Genomic DNA, 26,001 nt, shown 5'->3' with positions numbered 1-26,001 from the left:
GCCTTTTTTGTTCACCACTGAATTTTCTTCCGCACACGTATATTAACACGGGCATCTTAAATTATTTGTGAAAAATTTGAATTTCACAAACTTTCAGACCTTTGCGGACGTGCTAATAAAGAAAGAAACGAGCTCTCAGTAATGAACTTTTAATACAAAGAAATCATATCATTTTTGTGTGACCTTGGGTGTGTATTTTAAGGCCTTATTTAAAGAGGGATTTTGGACAATTGTATCTAAAGGGCTTATTTTCATTAGAGGTATATATTTTGCAACGTATTTCACATGCAAAATTTTGGGCAGTTCATTAAGAAACTCTAGGTGTTCGTTTCCACTTATAAAATGCTATTTGTACTAATATGAATAACGCAAGTTACATGTAAAATTTTCTCCTTAACCCGTCTGAAAAATTTATGTATGAAACGCAATCACTGAAAATTATTATATATAAATATATACAAAGTAAAAATGTATTTCTTTCAAAAACCTTCCACTAGAAGTATCTATAAATAGTAGTCAACGGATTCACTTTCATCGCAGCTTAGAATGCATCTGATATCTCACACTCATTAAAATTGTCTTTTTAGTAGTCTTTTAGCCTGTGAGAAGTCTTTTGGAGAGCTGTGTGTGGGAAGCTTGCATACTGAGCAAGACTCCATAGCTTTCTTCCCCCTACTGATAAGGCTAAGTAAGAAAAAAATGTTTCTCGTCCCCGCCCGCTTCATTTTTGAAGGGGCCGCTTCCCTTTTTTTAATGTTTGTTATTGGGAAAGTTGGAACGAACAAAAACCAACAGCCCGAATTAAGTACAAAGAAAATTTTGTATCTGCGTTTTAATACGGAATCAGGCCACAATTTTAAAGCCTCGGCACGCTAGGTCCGTACTAGAGAGGTCAGAATTTATTTTGCAAGTTCGCTTCTGGAGATTTTGACGATGGAGGAAATAACAAATAATAAACAAACAGCGCCCACCCGCTCTCTTTTTTTTAGAAATTCGGACGAGAAACATTTTTTCTTTTAATTGACCTAAGCAACAACTTCTCATTACTTGGACAGTCCAACTACATTTGTTTTACGCTCATGGCAATCTCGGCAGGGGTAATTTGCAGAACGCAGAATGATGGAATGGCGGAATACTGAAGGGTGATAGTTTAGCCCTAACCAACAAATAAAAGCTAACCGCAAGCAAACCGGAGTGAAATTGCTAACCGCAAGCAAACCGGAGTGAAATTGCTAACCGCAAGCAAACCGGAGTGAAGCTATAGTCTCCTTCACTACCTTCTTTGGGGGGAGCGTTGCGTGACATCCCAAATAACGGCTGCGAAAGAGACTAGGGTGAAGTTAACCGCAAGCAAACCGGAGTGAAATTGCTAACCGCAAGCAAACCGGGGTGAAGCTATAGTCTCCTTCGCTACCTTCTTTGGGGGGAGCGTTGCGTGACATCCCAAATAACGGCTGCGAAAGAGACTAGGGTGAAGCTAACCGCAAGCAAACCGCTGACCATCATTCTGCGTTTTGCGTTCTGCAAAATCCCCCCACAGTGGGCCCATACAAGAGGTGTGTCTGTTTGTATGTTTGAAATATAAAGAAATATTTCGAGTAATGTCTAACTTTAAGCTCAAAATTAACGTAAACTTACCTCAGCTTTTGGCGAATCTGAGCGTTTTGGAGGGGTTCGAATTGACTGTTAACGTGAAGTAAAAGTCAATGCAAAACCCTCCAAAACACTTCAGTTTTGAATTAAGTCTGGCGTCATTTGAGATTAAAATATTCAATTCAAAGAATGGGATATTGTAACAAAGAATGAAATGAAATTTTCCCTAATGAGCTTGAGCTGTTTTGACTGTAGTTTTTCCCCACTCAAGAGACATTTGAAATTTGACCCAAAAAAATCCATACTGATAAGGCAGCTCCACAGAAAAAAGAGATCTGGGGCTTATAAGGGGAATAAAAAACACTTCGAAATAACCTACAGCAGCATTGATCGAAATACATTCTTCATTAAATGGTTTTGAACTAAGCTTTAAAATCGAATGAGAAATCAAATTCATTTCAATATTTGGAATGATATTAGGATAAGGGCTTATATCCCGGGGGCTTATAATCAGATGTAGTTTTTTTTTTTGTCTACAGGTACATGAGCCTATAACTGGAGGGGGGGGGGGTTATAAGTGGAATTTTACAGTATTTCTAGTGGAGTTTTTAAGGTGGAATCACAGACTTCTCTTGAGCAAGGGAAAAATCAAGCATCCAAAGAGACCTCTCTTTCTATTAGGGCTGGTTCCTACTAGTGACGTAATCAGAAGCAAAGACTGAGTTAGAAGCGTAAGAAGCCTTACGTTCAAGTGGAGATAAAAAATGGAGTTGCATTTGCAATCGGAATTGGAAAGATCAGAAGGTTTCTTTGTCCTCCAATTCCGCTTCTGCTTCCATCGTTTTAAATTTTCACTACATCTTAAAGTTCTTACGCTTCCAATTCCGCTCACATCCCTTACGTTGCTAGGGGGAACCAGCCCTTAACTCAGGATGGACAATAACAGGCTATCAAGAAAGATTTATAAATTATTAATTAAAAATCATATACCAGTCAAATGTTATAAGAAGATGCATTTTTTAAAAAGTCACATCCCAGTTCCTGTGCAGAAGTATCACTGTCATGATCTATGAGCAGATGCAAATAAGTCTCCTGCAGACGGCAATGGCGCCAAACCTCCTCCGAGATCAGGAAGCTTGGTTAAGTCTGGAAGATTTTCTAAATGGGACTTGAGTTCTTGTCTCACTAATTGAACTTTTTCCTGCTTGGCTTTGTATTCCTAAAAAAAATAAAAACAAGCAAATATTATCTTTTGACGCTGTAGTTTATCATGCTCAAGCTAAGGGAGGCTGTAAAGTATACTGTTGCAGTAATCCAGACTTAAAATGACAAAGGCTTCACGATACCTTTCAGATTGTCATGAGACATATTTTCTCATCCGACTTATTGATTGTATTGTTAGGATAGCCTTCTTGCAAATGTCAATAACGTGTTGTTTTAGGCTCAGTCCAAATTGCTTACTTTGTCAGACAGTTTGATTGTAGTATTACCAAATAAAAAACCGGTCTCTATTTAGTATTGCATAAAGGTTAAAAGTCTGCATCATTCCATGCCAAAACATTCCCCTCCCCCCCTCCCCCCCCCCCCCCACCTCCACCCCCCCAACATAATAAACTATAATTAAGAAATTTAAATAGTAGTAAATGCTAAACTTCCCCCATGCCAAAACTGGCCTAAAAATGCAGGTAAGACCTTTCTGCACTCAGCCTTATGTTCAACACATGATGAAGAGTGGCACTTTGAGCTTAAAGACTCTTGTTTAAGAACACATCACAAGAACAGTGGCCAGGCCTGCTCTGCAGACCTCCACTATATACATGTAAATCAAGTGTATAGAACAGTTTTCACTTGAGTGTCGAAAGAAATTCGCATTTGAATTGGTTTTGCATTACTATGCTCAATGATTGGTTTAAAACTCTCGTGCCACTTTCTCAGCCGATCAGAAGAAAACCAAAACCAAACGTGACTCACTTGCACACGTTTTCCTGCGCTTTGTGCCGGCTACATGTATCTGCCTCAAGTTTTGTTTGGTTTACTAGATTGTCTGTGTTCTTTGTAATTGGCTTACGTGATATCTTTGGTTTTGGTGTTACGACACTCAATTGAAAACTGCTCTAATGCCAAATTCTTTGAAGGTAATTCAATCAAAATAATGGCACTTACTTCAAGTTTTTTCTCTGATTCAGCAAGTTTATCCTTTTGCAGTTGTATAAATGCAGCCAGCATTTTAGATATTGTTATTCTGTCTTCGAGTTCCGCCGCAAGTCTACCATTATAGTCAGCAAGTAATAAACAAGCCTCATCAACAATCTTGGAAAGTCGGTCACCAGTCTCTTTATCTAAACACCAACAAGAAAAGAATGTGTTCCAAATATGTTCAAACTACAAGAACGTGCCATAAATGTATTTTTTAACTCCTTACATGAAGCAAGGTAGATTATACCACATATTATTAAAAAATAGCAATCTGAATGGTACATGTATATTACAACTCCTGAGTTTTGATTGATTAACAGGCAATGGTACATGTATATGAGCTCATATACAGTGTACCATGGACCATAAATATTGTAGGTGTATGCGTCAACAAGTACAGCCAGGGAGCTCAAATATTGCAATTCTTTGGGGTTTTTAATAAAACAATTATTTCACTCGCGCTTGTTGGATATGCGATAGTTATAGTCAACTTGGTGCTATGTGCTTTGTTGGCTATCTACCATCTCATATCCTCGTGCGCTCATGGAATTATTGTTAACTATACCTTCAATTTTGTCAAGAAGAGACACATCTTGTACTTCTGCTGGTAAATTAGCAATCTTCTCTCTTACTACAGCATCTTGTGAAGCAGAGTTTTCAAGCTCCATCAATGCCTTGATAAGGTCTTCAGGCTACAGGCAAAATAACCACATTATATTGGACACTTTCACAGTATTTTGTGTACTTGTGAGTCTAAAAAGCATCACCACCTATGGATTGTGCTGCAACCATTCCGTGGTAGATTTAATCAGGGTTGCCAGAAAGTGTTGTAGTAAGAGGTAACAAGTATTTGCAAGAGGAATTTTTAGAGAACTTAAGAAGGTGGAGCACTAGATTTTGCCATATTTTACTAAAGAATCAAGGATAGCCCAGCAGATAACCAACCAAAAATACAAAGTAGGTGGTGATTTTTGCCAGCTGACCACTATTTTTGACAACCCTGCAAATCACAGGGACAAAATTTTAAAGGTTTGAGGTCTATTCCCTCTGAATTTTATAGTAACAGGTGTGCTAAACATTAAAATTTGAACAAGATAGCAATTAAGCTATGCAAGTAATGTGAGCCAAGAGTGTAAGTGTATCTCTAATCCACACTACATCATCGTTAAAAAAGATGGGGTATCGAAAACAACAGAGAAATTAACTCACATCTGGTGGCTCCATCAGCGGAGCTTGTTTTTCATCATCCAACTTTTGTTTCTTCTCTGGTGGAGGGGAGTCTGTTTCCTGACCTGTACAAATTTCATTATAAATTAAAATGTTTGCACTCCTGTTTTATAGTCAATACTACACTTGTCAGTTGAGTATGCAATGAGGGAAGTTTCATGCCCTAGATTTACTGTTAAAACTCTGCTGTTGTCAGGGGCAACAGAGCTAGTTTTCATTAGAAACATCTCGTGCTATTTGGCGTCAGCAGTCTGTCACACTTTTTAGTGAATCAACTTTTGCACAAACAGGACTGCTGACGTCAATAGCATGACATGTTTCCAATGGAAACTAGCTCTGTCACCCCTGACAACAGCAGAGTTTTAATGGTAAAACTTGGGCGCTGAACTTCTTTCGTTGCATACTCAACTGATAAGTGTAGTATTGACAGAGGCATCAGTCCAGTAGCATTGCAAGGCACAGCATGCTAATAAATGATAGTTTGTGTAAATGTAGACTCACCTAAACACTTATGAAGCTTTACAAGGAAAGTTGCTTCATACACATTTCTCTCTGTCCATATGGAGATGAGTCTTTCAAGACCTTTTATAGCTTCTACTGATCCACCCCTAGATTTAAAGAAATGAAAAGAATTATAGACATATAATAAGTACACAGTAGTAAGTCAACAAATTTATGCTTATCATACTTAATCAAATACATCTCAGTTCAGGGCACAACAAACAATGAATCTATTTGCCTAGGCCTAGTAGCCTGCTTGTAAAAAAAAAAAAATTAGGACAGACACAGGTGAGCAAAAGAAAATAAACGGCATGTAGTGCATGCAGTGCATGCAGAAGCAATGATGATTCACAAGGTGGTCTTCAATATTTTTCAGGAAATTTGTCAAAAAATTAACACAAATAAAAGTAGCTGACCACTTCTAGTTCTCTGAGCTGTGTTGATTGATAGTTGGACAAATATTGTGTTATCCTGTAGCAAGACATCTGATATATATTTACACTGGCCCTTTTTATTAATAGAAAGAAGAAACTTCTGTTTACTTAACCTAATACAACTCATCAAATATAATCTGTCTCTTTCGATTATACTTTGAATTAGTCCTTTCTAAATACCTGGAAGTATTTTGCTTTGTATTCTTTGCAGTGCTTTGTGTTCTATTCGGTTTTATTGATCAGCCGATCGTGTGCAACTGCAGAAGTCTGGACAGATGGGGTTACTTGCATGATAACATTAAGCGATACATCATTGCTTAAAAAAAGGACAGACTGGTTGAATTAATGGAAAAGTACAGTCTGCCCTTATATTTTACCTGGGTATACACGCTTGCATGTGAGGTGTGGTGGCCTAATGGTAAGCACACTGGACTCCAGATCAAGCAGTCCCGGTTCAAGACCTGGCAAAGGTCATTGTGTTGCGTTCATGGGACAAGACACTTTACTCTCATAGTGCCTCCCATGGGTACCAGAAAACTAATGCTAGGCGTAACCCTGCAATGGACTAGCATCTCAAACAGGGAGGAGTAGAAATACTTCTAGTTGATTCATGCTACAGAAAGTGGGATGAGCTCTAGACTATATGGGCTACTAGGCTTAACACAGACTTAACCTACACACACTTGCAGATCATATAAATGATGTCATAACATGTTCGAAACATAACTGGAAATGAGTGAAGCAAGTGGTTTCACTGTAAAGTTTCACTACAAAGTATACTACTAACAGTATATCAAAATTCATCATAATTTTACATGTACTTACTGTGCACAATGTTGAAAAGCAGCAGGCAAAACATGTTTAAATTCACTCGAAAATTCTGTCCCTTTTCTCTTCCCATTTTGAAGAACATCATTAGCTAGATAAAGGAATGTGAGCTTTTTGCTTGTCCTTGCTGAAAACAAAAAAATATAAATGGAAAACCTGCTGCAGTATTTATATTTGAAAAACTAACTTGTCTCCAACATAGCTGTGTATCAGTTGGCACTTTGAAATATTCGTATGGGTAATCAAATGGTGACGATGTGTGTTTTGTCAAAATTTTTATAATTTCCCGAGCCTAAAGGCTCGGGAAATTATTAGAATTTTGACAAAATGCAAGTGAAATTATTTTCTAATTTCACGAGTATACCATTTGATTACATTTTAATATCATAGGTGACAAATTACGTTTTGACTGGTACATTGCATCACGAACTCTGAGCTTTGAAAAGTTTAAAGCATACATTTTGCTTAAGTTCGCAAGGTTTTTTAGTCTTTGAATAAAACCTTTCAGAGATTCCTTTTTGCCGTTGACAAAAAGTTTCAAAGATGAATCAACTGTCAATTATTTTTCACATTATGACCATAGTTTGTCTTGAATGAACTAAAAGCGGCGCCCGTGTAAAACGCTCAAAAATCCACTCGATGCCATTTATGTACCGTAAAGTTCCGTGTATAAGCCGCACCCGTGGATAAGCCGCACCCCCGATTTGGAAGCTCAAATTTTTGAAAAAAAAATATACAGACCATAAAGTTTGAAGTTCAAGTGAAGTTCTATTGGTAAACAATCAAGGGCAAACAAGCACAGTTTCGAGACACTGACACGGTGGTTGTTGCAATGTTTAATATAAATTAAGTCTTACGAAAGCTAAATTTCACTTGTCATACCTCCTTTTTAGTTTGAGTTCACAATATCTTAAACTTGGATGCTCTCTTGATATCATTTTTTCGAGATTATCACTTCTAAACACTCCTGAAACATTGAAATTCGTTCGAATCGTTCGCAAATGATGAGTGCTTAGTAGCCAAGCTCTGAATTGTAGAGAGGAGTCTGGGCATTAGAAACAAACATTTCTTCGGAAGAAACCACGTTTTTATTTCAAGATTCTTGGAAACTGCTACCCGCAACAGGATTAAAACTTCATGCAGAATAAGAGTTTGTTAATCCAGCAGATGTATTTGCTGTGAAGGTCAATAAAAATCCGAAGCGGTCAGCAATTTGTTTTGTGAGTATTTGCGTTTATCTTGGTTCGTTCTCGCACGCGGCGAAAAGACATGATTCGAAGTGACTGGCACGCTTCACTGCAAACAGCTTTGCAGAGGAACTAAAAGGTAGTGAACAACAACAAAGTTTTCATGACGCCTTGAGAAGTTTTTTATGAATATTAATTAGGCCTTTGAGAACTCCAACCAGAGATGTTTCCGTAGATAAGCCGCACCCCCGATTTTTGACTTAAATCTAGAGGAAAAAGGTGCGGCTTATACACGGAACTTTACGGTAATTGGCTAAAGTCTTGAAGTCGTTAAAACGACGTTTTGAAATATAAATGTACAAAGTTTAAGCCTTAAAACATCTTTTGAATCTTTTATTCCGGATGCCATCTTGCCGCTAACTACGTTGCCATGGCAATTTTATAATTTCACATGTGAAATTATAAATTAACGTTGAAATTTCGCGCCAAAATTAAGGGGTAATTTGTCACCTTTGATATTATAATTGAAACATGATCTAAGGTTAATGTAATGTCTCCAGGATGTAAATTATAAACATGTCCCTTTACTGGGCCTCAACCTGTAGACAGAGGACTGATTACTTCTAAGACAACAACAAAAATTATGGTGATAAATCAACTTCAGAGATGTGAAAGATATGATCATACAAACATAAACTTCCCCAAGGCCAATCCCTGCCCATCTTAAGTTTATACATGTACCTGGGTTTGCAGAATGGAGTCATTATGACATGCACATATTCAGGGGGTTCTGGATACATAGAAACGAAATGACAAGCCTGCAAAGAAATTTCTGTCCGAAAGCCTGGGGCAAGTCGATTTTCCTGTCAATAGCGGGTTTTGAACATTACTTGCCTAACTGGCCATCAAGAAAGGTCTTGAATAATAATTATTATGGCTAGCACGCAATGGCTCCAGCCTGCCCTACCTGGAAAATATTTTTCTCTTCCACCCAGGTGTTAAAGATCATGTTTCAATTGGACAGGCATGCGTGTATATATGTATAAGCTGCTTCTAAACAGTTTAACCGTTTGAGTGATAGGCCTTGCATTCTGCAAATATCTAAACACAACCAATAAAAACTTGTTTTCACAGTTTAAAACATCATGTTCATGTACGTCTTTCAGAAGTGTGAGCAAATATTTATTTAATAAGGTGACGATAATAAGGTGAATCGTTTCAGAAAATATTAGGGTGAGAAAATCAATATTCAGCTGTAACGTGAAAACGCTTATTTTGCTCTAGTGTCGATGAAATGTTCTCACACGAGGTTCAAACAATTAGCCATAGCTTACCTTTAGTCAGCTCTTTGTACCAAGCCTGTACTATCGCTTTGGAGTGTTTTCTGTGGTGAATAAGCCATAGTGAAAGCGTCTGAACACTCTGCTGCGTGTTAGAAAGATCAGATAATTTTTTCTCCAACGTTGCTGTTGAAAAAGATGTCATTTTCACAGATCGATTTTCACCAAGACAAACGAAAACAGTCAAAACAGTAGCGAAATTAAATTATGAGCGAAGAGTCTGGGTACGAGATTGCCTCGATATAGCGCAGAAACCGCTGACCATACAGCCAAAATACGTACTGCGCATGTTTTTAGTCTGTTAACCGCTCACCTAGGAGCTCGCACACTCAATTAGATTGCCAACATGGCGGATAACGCGGTGTACCGGGCTTTGAGGCTGTATGTATTTTTTAACAATTAAAACCGTTTCCGGTGCTTTTCTTTGCTTTTATAGATTCTGAATTTCTCTTAGTCAAATTATCTTTTATATTTTTGTATTTCTTTAGCCACATCGCGCCAGACAAGTTTTATATCGAGCCTCGGGACCAACAATCGGTGGGTGACCAAATTCTTGAAATCGACCGGGTTACTCAAGAACTAAGTCTAGCAGGTACGTTTGTCAAAATTTTACAAAGCCTTGACGTTTTATTATATTACTCAGTTATGTAAATAATCATTGTATTCGTTCGTGTGTGTAGATCTTTTATTAGTTACGATTTATTCCATGCTTTTGATCGCATAGAAGGCCGGTGTCTGATCAGTGTCGATTATTTAGGTTATATCATCATAAATTAATTCCGATGAGATTTGATATTGTTTACTTTTTGTATTAACTGAAAAATCGTCATCCATTGTGGTGAATTTATTTCCATAAAAATTTAAAGATTGACGGCGAGTTATGTTAAGGTTAAGATTAAGGTTCATCACTTTTTGGTTGCCAATGGCTAAATTATTCAAGGGATGTTGCCAAATTTGAATTGAGCTGAGACACGCTACGCTTTGCCGGGTATAAACTAAAAATTACTTTTGAGTTCTTATATGGGTGCCTTTGAGCTAATTTAAATATCAAGTTATTCCTTTACAAGCTAATTCCCTTCTCTATTAGAACAATGAATATTGAGAGTTGACTTGATTCATTAAATGGGTTGGCTAATTACACATAAGAGGTTTTATTTATCCAACTGTCAATCACTTCTAATTGGCTGACAATATAAGATTGAAGTGTATGAGTCAGCCTATCCATATGTACTGTTATAAAGGCCTCAATTTATAGTTATTAATGATAAAACAAGTCGTTGTTAATGTGTGATTTTTATCACCCTATTAAATCATTTAGACAATGAAGGTCAGATTCCTCCATCAGCAGAGAGCAGGGACATATTTGGAATACTTGGAATCATCAATTTGTTGGCAGGTAAATTTAAAAATCCAGTGGTTGTGTAACAGAAAGAGATTTCCTCATCAAAAATGGATCAACACTATATGGTAGAACCTCTTTAATACGGAAACCAAAGGGGCAAGAAAGAGTGTCTGTATTACAGAAGTAAAGCTTTCTGACCAGGTGAACTGTCCGTAATAGGGACAGGGCATTATAGTGGGGTGGACGGGGGTCCCAGTGATCAAAGTGACGGGGATGATCGAATGGAGGCAAAACTCAGGACCCAAAAAAATCCCTAAGTCTTCCGACGTTACCCAAAAAAAATCCCTGGACCAAAAAAAACGCCCAAAAAACTCCCTAGTCAAATTACCCCTAAATTGCCAAGGCCGCGCTAAGGCACTTTAGTTTCATTTTAATACCCAAAAAAATCCCCTATTTAAATCAAGTCACCCAAAAAATACCTGCCAAATTCTCCTACCCAAAAAAATCCCGGAATCGAAAATTTCGACCCCAAAAAAATCCTTCGCACATCCCGTCACTTGGACCCCGGAGTACCCCCCTGGGACGGGGGTCTGAACCTCCTGCTTCACATACCTTTTAATCCCACCTACTATACCTTTAAATCCTGCTTATTTCCCCTTTCTATAATGGTTCTCTCCTCATTGTCCCATTTCTATTGCAAAAAATTGTGCAAGATTTTTCTCAATTTCTTCCAGTTCATGTCACCTTGGGAATCCTGCTGCCCACCCTCTCTTCTCCCGCTTCCCACCCCTTTTCTCCCGGCTTCCGCTATCATGTCCCACCCCATATTCCAAAAGAAGAGGTTGGACTGTATTTAGCCAGTTAAACCTAGTTTTGGATTAAAGAGTGTAATTGAGAATTTTTCAGATAGCTATCTGCCACCGGTTGTTCAAAGGGTGGATAACACTATCCACCAGATAAATTGCTTTCCAGTGGATAAGTTCTGACAAAATGTACTATGCTATCCACTGGATGGTGTTTATCCAGTGGATAGCCTTACCCATCCTTCGAACAACTGGGGCCTTATTTGTGCATGATCGCCTCCCTATTAGTTACATTTAAATAAAATAAAGATTTAATTTCCCCTCCAATAAGCCTTCCATTTTGCTATTACATAACAAACCCCCCTTGACCTAAACGTGAAATTTTAAATTACAATATTGGTTGGGGTCCCACTAGCACTTGACAGCGCTGTTACAACGTTGTTTTGACCGCTTAGGTTAACAACAGTGTAACAACGGTGTCACATAACCTGTGGTTCCAGTAGCAGTTGTTAACAGCAGTATCAAATTTGTGGCTGACAACTTGTCAAATATCAGCTTAAAATTTCGCATTTCGAATGCATATTTAGAGGGTCGAGTTGGAAAGGAAACCAAACTGACTGCGATTGTTGCTGTAAGGATAAGTAAAGAATGAAGTTTAATTCGCGCCATTACAAGTTCGTCTACCAAACCGGCAAACATACTTTTTAAAGGTGACAAATCACAAAGAAATAAATTACTTATGAATTAGTAGGATGCAGCTGGTAGGCCGGTAAGCAGTCCTTGATTTCTAGTGAAATCTTCGTTGTTCGCTTCGCGCGTTTAGAGTGACTGCTAAAAATTATAATTTTGAACGTGGTGAAACTAAATCACTTTAGCGCGTAAATTCTTATCGCGAAATGGACTTCCCATTTGAAAAACCATGATTGGTCTATCTCAAGTGGATTTAGATAGACACCAGATAGATCGTACTTTTAGAGTTGTAAACAGCGTTGTTAAAATCCTTTGATTAAGCCGCGTAACCTGAGCAACACACTGACACTGACACTAAAAAAATAGTCGGTCACACTTGAAACAGTGTGACACCGTTGTAACAGCGTTGTCAAATGTGTTAGTGGGATGTTTAATTTTTTCTGTACTCATGCTTTAGGGCCATACTTGGTGGTTATAACCAAAAAGACCCTTGTTGGTCACATCAAGGGTCATGAAGTGTGGAAAATCAAAGGCACAGATGTTCTGGCATTTCCAAGAGCAACACTGCATCTCACAGAGAGTCAGGTACTTGTGCATGTATATGGCTGTATGAATCTAAGAGGATAATACATGGATGCAAAGAGATATACAAAATACTGAAAGACAAATTTCTTCTCACGTGTTTAATGGCTCAATTTTTACTAGAGACAGATCCATCTGTGCATGAATAAGAGCAAACAGACAGATTGTACATCCAGACGAACTACTATCTACATGTACATAATTTGTCTGCCAAGACGAACTCAGCAGATAGCTTATGGAGGCAAGCGTGGCCAAGTGGTTTAGGGCGCTGGTGTTGTAATCCGGAGGTCACCGGTTCGAGGCCTGCCCTTGTCACTAGCTGGATCTTTTTCTCGGTTGTCCCGAGTTCAAATCCTCGACCACGCTTTGTATATAGCCAACTGGTCTGCCTCCTGCCAGTTGGGATTTTTAACCCTGTTATGTTCATTTATAAATTATTTGTTTCCTCTGTTTCAGTGGCATGCCTGTAAACTAGCTATCTCTTTGAGATATGAAGCTAAGTGCATGACCACTATAAACACATATTTATTTATTTTTTTATTATTATTGTCTGGATGGATAATGTCTGTTTGCCATATTTATACACAGATGGGTTTATTAGCAGATGAGCTAAAAATGCTTTCCTAATTAAAATGCAAGTTCACCCAGATGGATCATCTTTCTCTTATATAAATAAAGCCAATGAGTGAGATATTGAGTGAAACATATCTTCCAGAAACCAAGTGATAGTTTGTTTATTTTTTAAATTGAAAAGATTTTTAGAACATTTAATAACATTTTTCAGTAGATCGACAAAAGGTAATGGAAATTTTTCCAGTCATTCTCCAGACATTTCCAAAGATTTGCTGAGGGAGTTGTGAAGATTTTTTTAACTACATGCCAGCAAATTTCAGTTTATTTATCATTTGCATGTAAACACCAGCAAGATTTTTCTATTCTAGACTACGAGCAGTCTCCCCTCAAGTTCGACGGACTCTTCGAAAAAAAATTTCGCTCCAAGCTCGACGGACTCTGCGAAAGAAATAGGGACTGCTGGTAGTCTAATTCTATTCTTGATCCGCTTCTTTGGGTTTAACACAGTATTAATTTTCTTCTTTTTTTACCAGCAACGAAACAACAATATCTACTTATCAATGGTGCAATCAGTTCTCCAGACGGATAGCTTTTACTTCTCCTGTTCATACGACCTAACACACACGCTGCAGCGACTCTCACGAACTAGCCCAGACTTCCTTCAGATGCCACTTTTCGAAAGGGTATGTACTTGTTTGCATAAATCAAATGCATGTACCATTTTCTGCTTGATCAATATTTTTTTATTACACATACACTGTAAGTAAGAAACTTCTCATTTTGACTTTATTCCTGGTTAGGCTGATCCTAGATTTGTATGGAATGGACACCTTCTGAGACCTTTAATGGTTCAACCAGAGGTACAGACTTTTGAAATATTGATTGCTTGACTGATTGATGGATTGATTGATTGATTGATTGATTGATTGATTGATTGATTGATTGATTGATTGATTGATTGATTGAATCTGTTGGTTCATTCATTGATATATCTATTCATTATATTTATTTATTACTGTATTTATTTATTTTTACTTCTTTATCTTGTCTTCTCAGCTTCACAAGTTTATACTCCCAGTTATGCATGGATGTATCCTTTCATGTTTTACCTTTCAAAAACTAAGTTGTGCCTTTTAGACTTGCACCTTGTGTGTTGATTATTGTAATTTTGTTGCGTTGTACTAAATTCTCAATCTTACATCTACCGCAGAAATGTAGCAGTTGGTTATTATTACGTACTAACATCTTGGCAAATCAAGTTTAATGTAATCCACTAATTCTATAAAAAATGCTGACAGTTGAATGTTTGTCCTTGACACAGTAAAGTTGTCTCAATAACATCCTGTATCATAAAACAGAGTGCATTTGATTTTATTCTTATATCAAGAAGAAGTTGTTTCAGGGCAGGTATGTACGGTGTATATTAACTTGCAAAATACTCAGCAGACTTCTACGATATTATCTATTGACTTTTATTAAATTTTGCTAAAGAATTATAACAATTCTTAAGAATAATTCTTTGTCAGATCTGTAGGTCACTGATTGCAAATCAGGATTCTGTGTAATTATTGGAATTCTGTTACAAATACAAATTAATGCTTTAGAGGGATATAGTTGGAAGGCATTGAACCCAAAAAGCTTTAAACTCTGGTATATACCTTTGTCAAAACTCAGACAGTCATAAACAATTGTTGTGTTTTTTTTGTTGTTGTTTTTTTTGTAGGAACTCGTTATTTTATTAGAGGACTGGATGCTGAGGGAAATGCTGCTAATTATGTTGAAACTGAACAGATTGCTCAGTTTGAATCTGGAGCTTGTTCCTTTATACAGGTAAATAAACTAACTGACTGAGGTTCTAGAAACGCCACACCAAATCAATTTATAACATATCTACCAGAGCTGCACAATCAAATTCAGTATACGTACATTGTAAGCGTGCTTCATAATCTAATAGTGCATGCTGACAGCGTGAGCAGTTTGCTCGCAAGAAAAAAAATTCTCACCGAAGTTTTTGGCGTGGGATTTAATGTACATTTCTACCAGCCATATTATTAAACAATTGGTTCATGCTCTTAGCTGTGCCTATCGAGTTATAGTGCACTTGGAGAGCACTCAAGAAGCTAGGGTTGCTCTTGGCTTTCGCCTTGAGCAACTCTTATGCTTCTTTTGACTGTGCTTTCAAACTTCCAGTGTGCACCATAACTCGATAGTGCACGTTAAAGCATGAACCAGTTAATAAATATTGTACATTTTCATTTTGAGTGTATAAACCAACTTTTTACAGGTGCCCTTTAAGCTATTGTGTGTTAGCCCGAAGATCTTTTAATTAAAGTAATTTTATTTCATTAGTTCAGTCATGTTTTGTTTTCATTGTAGACAAGAGGATCCATCCCGTTGTTTTGGTCTCAGAGGCCCAATCTCAAATACAAACCAACACCTCTGTTAAACCCCTCAGCTGATCATGTAAGTGACATATTTTTGGACTCATCTGGTTTAAAAGTTCTAGTCAAAAACATTTTTGCTGTAACGTTGTTGCCTCATTTAACAGCTATTTGTTTGTTTCAATAGAAAAACATGTATTTAGCATGGCTATCATGTATTTAATGTATTTTGGGAAGCAGGGATGGCGCGGTGGTGAGAGCGCTCGCCTCCCACCAATGTGGCCTGGATTTGATTTCTGGACTTGGCGTCATTTGTCAGTTGAGTTCGTTGTTGGTTCTTATCCTTGCTCCCTGGGTATTTCTCCGGGTCTCTGGTTTTCCTCCCTCCACAAAAAAAACAATACTTCCAAATTCCAGTTCGATTGGGAATACGCTGCCCCACAAGCTTATAGCGTTAATCCTCACCGTGTCTTAATAAAGGTAATTTAATAATTTTTTTTCAGACTGCAAACTTTTTACCAAATATTACCCTACTTTATCATCCAATTTAAATTTCTTGTTGGTTATTTTTCAGTAATTTGAGTCTTTTACTTTGTATTTGTTGCAGAAAACAGGATTTTGTCTTCATCTGGACAAAGAGAGAGTGTATTATGGAGAACATGTTTTAATAAACCTTGTAAGTTTTAAGTAAGAATAATATTGTCAATTAAGTCACCTAGTGAGCTGTCATTAAAGGTAAAGCCAGCGTTCAAGCCAAGTGGCCCATACCATAACTGTGACTGCTTTCTGTACCTTGAGGTGACTCGGAATATTTCTATCTCCCCCCCCCCCCCCTGGATGGGATGTAAGTTGATTGCAGGGTTACCATGTAGTATTAAATTTGCCAGTACCCTTTTATACACCTGGGTGGAAAGAGGCACCAAAAGAGTTAAGTGTCTTGACCAAGAACACAATGCAATGATGCCAGCCATGGCTTGATTCCAGACCGCATGATCTGCCAGAGTCCAGGTCAATGTGGCTCTTAGTGTGGTACCAATGGGTTAACCAGTGTGCATGGCAGAGCTTTAAGACCTTTATTTCATTATTTTCACAAAACAGTTCATTTTGGTATTAATACTATACACAGAAAAGTCTTTGACACCCGTTGAAGGTGTTTTCTGTCAATTATTTTCATTGTTCTTAACAGATTGATCAGAAAGGTCCAGAGAAGATTTTAGGAGATCGGTATACAGAGACAGTAAGCACTGCAGGGTTAACTGATAACTTCTTGAGGTGTGTAAATACTTAGAAAAGGTTTATGCCTGAAATTATTCATAATAACAACCATTTATTATTTAAGCTCCATTATCATTTGCACTCTTAAGGTTGTCCTCTTGAATTTCGTGTACGTCATGTAACCTGTCATGCGAAGCAGTAATTTAGTGCTAACACTAGGTTTCCATGTACAGTAGTAAAAAAAGTGCTACTACTTTCTCTGGATGAGATACTAGACAAGTTCACGCACAGGTTGCTTTCTAATGTTCAGTGATGAAGTGTTTTTTTCTTTCAATAATAAGTGTATTTGGTATTACCCATTTATACTCCTGGGTACAGAGAGACCCTGTGAGAGTAAAAAGAACTGTATAATGATGTTTTAAATTTCAAAATTTTAGGTATGAACCCTTTGACTTCCACAAAGAATGCAGTAAAATGCGATGGGAAAGATTGACTATTTTAACAGATAGATTAAAAGCAGACCAAGATAAGTTTGGGTAGGTACACATATAGTTACATATATATCAATAAACTTTATATAGCAACCTGAATAATTTATGACTAAAATATTAATTTAAGGTAGCACTGTAGAATAACATAGAAGTCTTACTGAGTTGTGGAAAGGGGGCAGGGGCAGGAGCCCGGGAGAATAGGGAGGGGGGGGGGGCAAGAGGGGTACAGGAAGTTGCAAAAAAAAAGAGGACAGGAAGCAGGATTCTAAAGGTAGCTGGAACTGGGGGAAATGGAGGGAAAAATTTTGCAATATTCTATCATATTTTGCCGTAGGAATAGCACAAAACCTTACAATAGCGGCTTATAATTGAAAAAGTTATATCTTTATTTAAGAGCTTTTACTAAATATAAGACAATGGCTTATTTTCAAAAAAAAATTTTTGCACCTGAGATTTGGGGCTTTTTTTTTGGGGGGGGGGATTTGTTCGGGAGGGTTGTTTTCACAATTTTATGGTACTTGACTAGTTGCTGTCTTAATATCTAATTAAATCATATATTAACTTCATCCATATGTACATGTATACAGGCCAATGGCAAAAACAATAATGTAAGGTACCTAGATTACAATCTTTTGTTTCACTATGTGCTAGGTATTTCAGTATGAGCAATTGCTTTTTCAGCAAACTTTTCACTCATTTTAAGACCTTTAAACTATCTGCTTGAAATTTGTGCACTCCCCCCCCCCTCCCCACCCTACCCCATCCCTCACCCAATGTTGGCTCTTTGTTTCAAGAAATGTTTGTAGACAAAACCCCACCACAAACAGCATTACTTGGAGGGCAGAGGGGAGGGAGGGTGTGAAAATATATTATGTTCCTTTGGTTAACGCAGTGTAAAAATTTATTGGACTATGTATCTCAACAGTTGTGGCCAATCTTGTAGATTGTAATTCTTTTTTGTTTAAACTATGTGCTAGGTATTTCAGTATGAGAGAAAAAGATGGTCAGATTGACTCTGAGCAAAGAGGAGTTTTCAGAACAAACTGTATTGACTCTCTTGACAGGTAAATCACTTTGCATGAGTTCTATCATTTGCTTGTTTGATTGCTGCAATTAAAGAGCAGGTTTTTAGTTGAATATCTGTGGTTACCACTAATCATTGTTTGTGTTTTACCAGAACAAATGTTGTTCAAAGTTTACTAGCACGAAGAAGTCTCCAAGCACAATGTGAGGTATACACCACTGTTCCTTTAATCTAGTATAACACATTTTATTACACAAGAATGGTAGTTAGGGGGCTAATAACAAAAATCAACCAATCAGATTTTTCCATTGCTAGTCTCTTAGCGATTGTTCCATTGCTAATCTCTTAGCGATTTTTACTTTTTATTACTTTTAATGTACATATTTAATTTTTAAGATTTATTCAGCTAATTTTAATGAATTTTTATAGATTTGTAAAGCGCCTAGAGCAGGCCTGGATAGGCGCTATAAAAATGTTTATTATTATTATTATTATTATTATTATTATTATTATTATTAGTCCGATATTTTCTATGTATTGGACCAGGAATTCTCCCAAATATAAATATAATTATTATTAAGGTAAAGTCTGCATCAAACCTGGTGGCCCATACAGGTTGGCTTATCCCGGTTTCTGTAGCATGAAGCAACTAGAAGTATTTCTACCCCCCCCCCCCTGAACCCCTGAATGGGATGCTAGTCCATTGAAAGGTTAACCTCCCCCCCAGTATTAGTTCGCTGGTACCCATTTATACACCTGGGTGGAGAGAGGCACTATGAAAGTAAAGTGTCAAGTGCCCAAGAACGTAACACAATGACAGCGGCCAGGCTCCAACCCAGACTGCTGAATCCCAAGTACAGTGCTCTTACCATTAGGCCACCGTGCCTCCCATTACTCAGGACTGCACTGGAAGAATATTGGCCCTTGGTGTTTCACATTACTCATTGGCTCTAGGCTCATTAGAATCATAAAACAAAAATCTTTGAATTTTCCTCAGTTTCTCAAGACAACATTTTCACTTTATTGTGCAGAGATATGAACTTCTCAGCCCAGGAGAGAGAATAGAAGGTTATGTTGAAATGGAGAAGGTGTTTAAAAATGGTATGTTGAACACAGTATTATATGTTTAAGTGGTCTATCATTTGACAGGGAAAACAGACACCTCTTGTGTAACACCCCTATGTTACCCCATGAGAGGAATGTCTAAGATTCAAGCCTGAATTTCTGTCAGGGCTTTCAGTAAGATTTAAAGTAGATGGCTGCCCTTGTTGGCATTTGTCAGAGAGCAATATAGAAGCTTAAGAAATTTCTCCTTTATAGCGAGCTGCAGGAATTTTACCCAGTGATTTTGCTTAAGGATCATTCATGGTGTCAGCCTGCACAAAAGTTCCCAGGGCCAGGGCTCGAGACTAACGGTAGCCAACTAGCCAAAGGCTAGTAAAAATGTAGTTTTGGCTAGTAGGTTTTGGCCTTTCGCTAGCCAAAATGGCTAGTGAAAAATCAGGTATTAGTGGCAAGAAACCGCATTTATTAAAATCGTCTCTCAGAGAATATAACTAACAAGTAAACTGTTGACATTATAGAATGTGAAGCTTTAAACAAAATTCTAGTTGACAAAACGCATGTATGTACATGTATAATTTTTATAGTGAAGAACAAAGCCCAATTTTTTAAGAAGAAAAAAAACGTGAAGATTTAAGGAACATTTTACGGTTAAAGGTTTAAACATTATCGGACATTGTTTTCACCCCCCCCCCCCCCCTTAAAAGAAGAACTGTGCTTAAAAATTGTGGCTAGTAGAAAATAAGTTTTGGCTAGTGAAATCAAAGCTGTCACTAGCCACTTGGCTAGTTACAAAAAAGTTAGTCTCGAGCCCTGCAGGGCTAAAACTAATTAATTTTGTAAGTCCTCCAACCCAACCCTCTGGCTTTAGCAATCAACCACCTGTGCCTGAAATAGATTTAAGAACAGATTGTGAGCACAATTCTCCACAGTCCGTCCACGTAGAAGAGCCTGGTTGTCTTTGACTGCTGTAAACATTTGTTGGCATTGTCTTGTTTGTATTTTTGCAGTTTGGGCAGACAATGCTGATGCATGTTCTGTACAATATGCTGGAACAGGAGCACTCAAGACAGATTTCACAAGGTAGGGATCACTTAGTTAATATTGAACATTTATGTTCCCTACACACCTTATTGCCAATTTCAACTCTGCATGTAATGTTCGAAAATTCAGAGTGTCGTTTTATATTTTTTAGATCTGTTTTAAACATCTTTTTTTATATTTTAAGCTATGACTACAGATCGCTCCAGCAGTTTTATGTAATGTTCTATGTAAATCTTTAATAACTAATTATAAGGTATTCCTTTTTTTCCATTTTTTTTTCGACAATGTGTAACTTATGACAATATTTACAACATTTTAGCAGCAATTTAAGCCTGATTCTCATATAATTGCCCCAATCATTTCTATCTCCTCTGTCACTTCAAAAAGTTTTCTTGCAATCAGGGCAGTTATGTGAGAACATTAAACACACGATTGCTAACGTCTGCGGTGATTGGAGCAATGATCGCTTGGATCACCTGTGTTCTATCCTTCTAACTTCTCTTTCCCTTTTTTGCTGTAAAACTGCAACAACTGAGAAGATAGGAGGCCACAAGTTTTGCTCTTTCATTGAAGGCTGTAATAATTATTGTGCTGGATCTAGGACTAACATGATTGTATTTCGTAGGTCTTTGCTCATACCAGGCGATCGGGACGATCATATAAGAACCTTTGATCGCTTCCACTCACTTCCATCACCTATGATTGTCTCAGTAGTTGCAAACAATCAATGCGATAGAAATTAAACAATCAGGGCGATCATATGAGAACCAGCCTTTACGATGTATTTGTTGCATGCCCATAACAACCTAATTTCTCTCTGTCTACAGGACAGGAAAACGATCCACTTTGGGACTTTTAAAGGATGGTTTAAATTCCAGTATACGGTATTATAAGAACAACTTCGCTGATGGGTTTAGACAAGTGAGTGACCTGAAAACATACAAAAAATGTTATTAATTAAAAGTTCTTTAAATATTTATAATTAATTTTAGTGAATATCTTTTGTCAAATAATTATAAGTTTAAAAGGTTTTGAAATTGTATGGTTTCACAGCTTTCATGGATAGCTGACAGGTACAAACTATTATGTAGCTTGCTGAACCTTCCATTAGTACAAAAAAATCATTGATTGACTTGTTTTTTGTTTGTTTGTTTGTTTGTGCATTTAAAATGAGACTCAAAATTTACCTTGCTGTTTAGGACTCAATTGACTTGTTCCTGGGAAACTATGTTGTAGACCCTAATGAAGGAATATCTAAATCATCACCCCTGGAAACTCACAGAGATTGGAGGTTCATGGCTGTAAGTTTGATAATTCATGTCAGAGAATAATTTAAAATGTAATAATGTGTTGTTCCAGAAAAAATACATAACTACAGTTGATTTTCTTTGTTGTGAGTTAAATAAACACTCAAATAATTTTTTTTTCTTCCACTTTTTAGCTTCCAATGATTCTGTTACTAGGATTCTCCATGTTTGTAATCAGTGTTTTAATTCCTTCAAGTAAGTTTTTGTTATTCTGTGCAATATTATTACGAGATGAAAAGTTAATCCCACAATAATTGACTGGCAGCTACCTTCCCTGTTAAAATGGGATTGACATATATGTACTTGATTTAAATACTGTTTCTACCCCAACCTTGAAAATACAATCTTTTTTTTTAGAATGGTTTTTTCTTGCCATCCATCCCCTGTTAAGTAACAATTAAAAACAGTTTCTTTAAAAAAGCTTTGAGACATGCAAAAATGGCTTTGAGACTATTGAGAAGAATTTGAGAATTTTTTTAAAAAACTACAGCCTTCATGATATGATTTGCTATTTGCTTGTAACTGATGGTAGCACACAAGAGATAATCTCAACAACCTTCTTCAAGCACGAGCCATCTTTCTGCAGTTCTCAAAAAAATTACCATAAGGATTCAGTTGTCCAGAACAAGTATAGTTTCCTCCTGGGAAAGTAACTTTACATGGTCACTTGCCGATCTGCAAGGGCATAGGCAACAATATTATTGATACCAAAAAGTAAACTAAAGGTCTCCGCACACATGGGGTCAAGACACAGGGGCATGTCACAGCAACATGTAGCAGCGACAAAATCTTGTGTTGCTCACACTGAGGGGACATGAAGCAGGGACGTGTAGCGGGGACATGAAGCAGCGACAAAATCACAATGTGTACACATGCAAGAAAATGTAGTGGGGACATGTCGCAGCCACATGTCCCCTCGTGTGTGCTGATCATTTTTGGCCCATGCAACACAAACTTCTGCAACATTTTGTCGAATTCCATGCAACAAGCCGCAAGGACAAAACTGCCGCAAAATCGTCCCCCCTGCATGTCCCCTCAGTGTGAACAACACATGATTTTGTCGCTGCTACATGTTGCTGCAACATGTCCCTGTGTCATGTCCCCACGTGTGCGGAGACCTTAAGACAAGCATGCAACAGCCCTGGACAAGCAAAAAGCTAAAAGGGAAGCTGGAATTCAAGGTTTTTTTTTTTTCTTTTTTTTTCCAAGCCCTGTTTCTGATGTGAATTGTATCCTTTATTCACAGCTGATTATGGTGTACAATTTCTTTACGTGTTGTTCTGGGGTGGCGCCGTTCTGATGACTCTGTATGTTGTGCTGTACTTTGGTAATGAGTATGTCGACCAACCACGACTTGTGCAAGTTCAAGCCAAGGACAAAAATGTCTGACTAGAAACACCCTCAGATTCCCGCTACTACACCTTAGTCTAAGCAATTATGGAATATTCAGTGTGGCGATTTATGAGACAGTACTGTTACTGAAATGAATCAATTCTGATGTAAAAATTTCATAATGTAAAAAAATATTTCCTGGATGAGAAAAATTATCTTGGCCAGAGTTCAAGCATTGCAGTTAAATGTCATGCAAAATTTGAATACTAAGTGGTAGAAAAAAAATTAATATTGTTATATGTTACTGTAAAAGCTCTATTGAGTTCCTGGCCTTTCTTGTTAAGGAGCATGAGGGGGAGGTGTATTTCAAATCATTGCAAAAGTTATCGGCAACAGCGCACAGAAATTGGCTTGTAGCATAGTTTTCTCCTTGTTCCAAAATTGTCTTAATTACCATCTTGGGAAGGAGGTCAGGTAGGGACCCAATCCCAATTGGAGATTGGGTCTGATAGAGCTTTTATGGAACAACTTAAATCCAAATGTCCATGGTTTTAGAAAAAAAACTAGTTCTTAGATTTACAGATTTATATCTTTTAGTAAAATTAATTATTAATAGTAAATATTAATTTTATAGCAATGGTTGCATGGTGCCAAAAGTTCTGTTCATTCTGTTTTCCATTTATTTATGTTCTACTTTGATCATGTTCTTCAAGGCAATAATAATAGTGCTTTGGCCTTATCATGAGAAGAAACTGATTCATCCCTTTTATAATGGTTTGATGTTGAAATGGTAGTCACCCCTAGAACAAGCAAGCAAGCAACTAAAGGTCTATTTCCAAAAATGGACAAAATTTAATATCAAAGACTGCAAAGTTTCAGCACACAAAAATGAATACAGTAAAATCCCAAACCTAGATTTCTTAAACATCCTGATAGTTAAAGGGGCTATTTCACGCAATTTTAGGCAATTTCGGCACTGACCAACAGGTCATACTGATAGAATTAACTGAAATATCACAATAATGGCTTAAACTGTAGAAATACTTAAAAGAAACACCTAGAGGCCAAAAAGGGACTTAGATGGGCAAAATTTGAAAAGATTAAAACGGATTGTGTTTGAGTAAACTTGAAAAACGTTGGCCCGACTTTTTTCAAGTTTATCTCAATTTGTATGAAAGTGTCATCTAAAGTGCTCAAAAATCATCGTTTGTTATGTGGCCGTGATTTTGCCAATAAAGGATTTTTGCTCTGCCAATGTGAAGTTTACAGCTAATAAATAGCAAATAAATCGAATTTCTTAAAATACCGTGATCAAGCCCCTTAAACTCAAAACCAAAAGTCATTTCCCTTGAACTTTGCTTCACTAAGTCAAACAGTGCAATTTTATTCCTGATTTCTCAAATCAATTTTTGTTTCCTTTGGGGGTTCAAGAAATCGGGATTCATCTGTATTAGGAAAAGAACAAGTATTTTAAAATCATTAAATTTAAATTGCTGGAGGTCACATTTTGTCCCCCAGCTACATGTAGAAATCTCATGATAAATATTAGCAAGATGAAACATGTTCGTTGTTCAGTATTTGATAATGTGGTCTTAGAGCAGTTTTCAATTGAGTGTCCCAAAACCAAAGTAATCACTCTAGCCAATCACAAAGAACACAGGCAATCTAGTGAACCAATCAAAACTCCAAGCAATTACACGTGGCCGGCACGAAACGCTGGAAAACGTGCACAAGCGAGCCACGATTGGTTTTGGTTTTACTTCTGATTGGCTGAGAAAGTGGTGCGAGGGTTTTAACCCAATCACTGAGCGTAGTCATGCAAAACCAATGTAAACGCGAATTACTATCGACACTCAAGTGAAAACCGCTCTATATTGATGGCTTGGTTTCAAATTGTTAAAGGGCAGTTAGACACTTAGTAGGGTTTTGTTATTAATTGGAGATAATTAGTTATTAGTCAAAATAGTTAGTCCTTGAAAAATATTTTGAATGAGTTTTAACCTGTGATGAGCTGTTGTGTTTGTTTGTTTCACCGTTGTGTGTTGAAAGATATCTCAAGGAAAGCGTTTTTGAAAAACTACTTTAAAGGTTTGTGATAATTATATTTAGGTAAATTTAGACTGAGAGTTTTTTCAATGTTTTGACAAACCTTGCATTGCTGCAACATATAGATACATAACCAACACCACAGATTAAGGGCATATTTATTTGCAACATATGCATAGCCATGGCATTTGCATTGAAATTGTTTATTGTTTTCGAGCTCAAAACAATAAAAATGCAACAACTGTACGGTATGTTGCAAATAAATACGCCCTAGCTGAGAATAGAAATTCAATATGCTCTTGTTACAGACCAATCAGATATCCAGAAATCTTGTCAATAATATTACAAAACATGTTATTTACCAACATGCAGAGCAGTGCAGATAACAAGGTACTTCTTTATATTTGTCACAGAAAGTTGATAATGCATGCAACCTACTATTTCCATTGTTCCATGCAAATGAAAATTCCTAAAGTACCTCTGTCAATATTTCTCATATCAAAATCATGTTCATGTGTAGAACAATACTGTATCTCAATATCCTTGTATAATTATTTATTGAGAGAAATAATTTGACAAATGAGATGAATAAAAACATTGATAATATTCAGCTGGTTGTAAGGAGGGCTTTGAAGTGGAATAATACATCATGGTTATTTTTTATTAATTTATTAATAATTCATTATTTGTTACAATATTTCATGGAACAGCCATACATTGCTTTTTAAAAGTCAATGTATAGCTGTTCAAGGAAATGCTGTAAAGTTTTGCACAAAAACAAGACAATTCCTCAGTAAGCCTAA

General features: G+C 37.0%; 2 protein-coding genes across 2 annotated transcripts; one reads left to right on the top strand and one right to left on the bottom strand.

Annotated features, from left to right (window-relative positions):
* Window positions 1–133: 133 nt before the first annotated feature.
* Window positions 134–9,489, bottom strand: LOC144649402 (regulation of nuclear pre-mRNA domain-containing protein 1B-like). Its single transcript, XM_078508889.1, has 7 exons — window positions 9,301–9,489; window positions 6,777–6,906; window positions 5,518–5,624; window positions 4,999–5,081; window positions 4,355–4,481; window positions 3,757–3,932; window positions 134–2,812 (listed from the first exon to the last, which is right to left on the bottom strand). The coding sequence occupies exons 1-7, from the start codon at window positions 9,449–9,451 to the stop codon at window positions 2,654–2,656; spliced, it is 933 nt and encodes a 310-aa protein (XP_078365015.1). The 5' UTR covers window positions 9,452–9,489; the 3' UTR covers window positions 134–2,653.
* A 139-nt stretch (window positions 9,490–9,628) lies between these two features.
* On the top strand, window positions 9,629–25,808 carry LOC144649416 (phosphatidylinositol-3-phosphatase SAC1-like). The gene is made up of 21 exons (XM_078508905.1): window positions 9,629–9,687; window positions 9,795–9,898; window positions 10,625–10,702; window positions 12,599–12,726; window positions 13,830–13,979; window positions 14,097–14,156; window positions 14,353–14,386; window positions 14,623–14,703; window positions 15,020–15,126; window positions 15,673–15,759; window positions 16,285–16,353; window positions 16,864–16,949; window positions 17,330–17,428; window positions 18,361–18,447; window positions 18,561–18,615; window positions 19,439–19,508; window positions 20,480–20,552; window positions 21,341–21,434; window positions 21,713–21,814; window positions 21,955–22,015; window positions 23,067–25,808. Exons 1-21 carry the CDS (start codon window positions 9,653–9,655, stop codon window positions 23,207–23,209), a joined length of 1,803 nt encoding a protein of 600 aa, XP_078365031.1. The 5' UTR covers window positions 9,629–9,652; the 3' UTR covers window positions 23,210–25,808.
* Window positions 25,809–26,001: the final 193 nt, after the last annotated feature.

The sequence above is a fragment of the Oculina patagonica genome, chromosome 4 (genome assembly GCF_052425735.1).
Source record: "Oculina patagonica isolate OP01 chromosome 4, crgOcupat, whole genome shotgun sequence".
NCBI lineage: Eukaryota > Metazoa > Cnidaria > Anthozoa > Scleractinia > Oculinidae > Oculina > Oculina patagonica.
The sequence above is the reverse complement of the archived record's forward strand: the minus strand, read 5'-3'. Positions and strand labels throughout refer to the sequence as shown.

Bases quoted from the DNA above. Each gene is read 5' to 3' on its own strand.
- LOC144649402 (XM_078508889.1), bottom strand. From the start codon at position 9,451: ATGACATCTTTTTCAACAGCAACGTTGGAGAAAAAATTATCTGATCTT. The intron at 3,933-4,354 runs GTATAGTTAACA...GTTGGTGTTTAG, and splicing joins TCTTCTTGACAAAATTGAAG to ATAAAGAGACTGGTGACCGA. The intron at 2,813-3,756 runs GTAAGTGCCATT...TATTTTTTTTAG, and splicing joins AATCAGAGAAAAAACTTGAA to GAATACAAAGCCAAGCAGGA.
- LOC144649416 (XM_078508905.1), top strand. From the start codon at position 9,653: ATGGCGGATAACGCGGTGTACCGGGCTTTGAGGCT. The intron at 14,704-15,019 runs GTATGTACGGTG...TTTTTTTTGTAG, and splicing joins AAGAAGTTGTTTCAGGGCAG to GAACTCGTTATTTTATTAGA. The intron at 21,815-21,954 runs GTAAGTTTGATA...TCCACTTTTTAG, and splicing joins GAGATTGGAGGTTCATGGCT to CTTCCAATGATTCTGTTACT.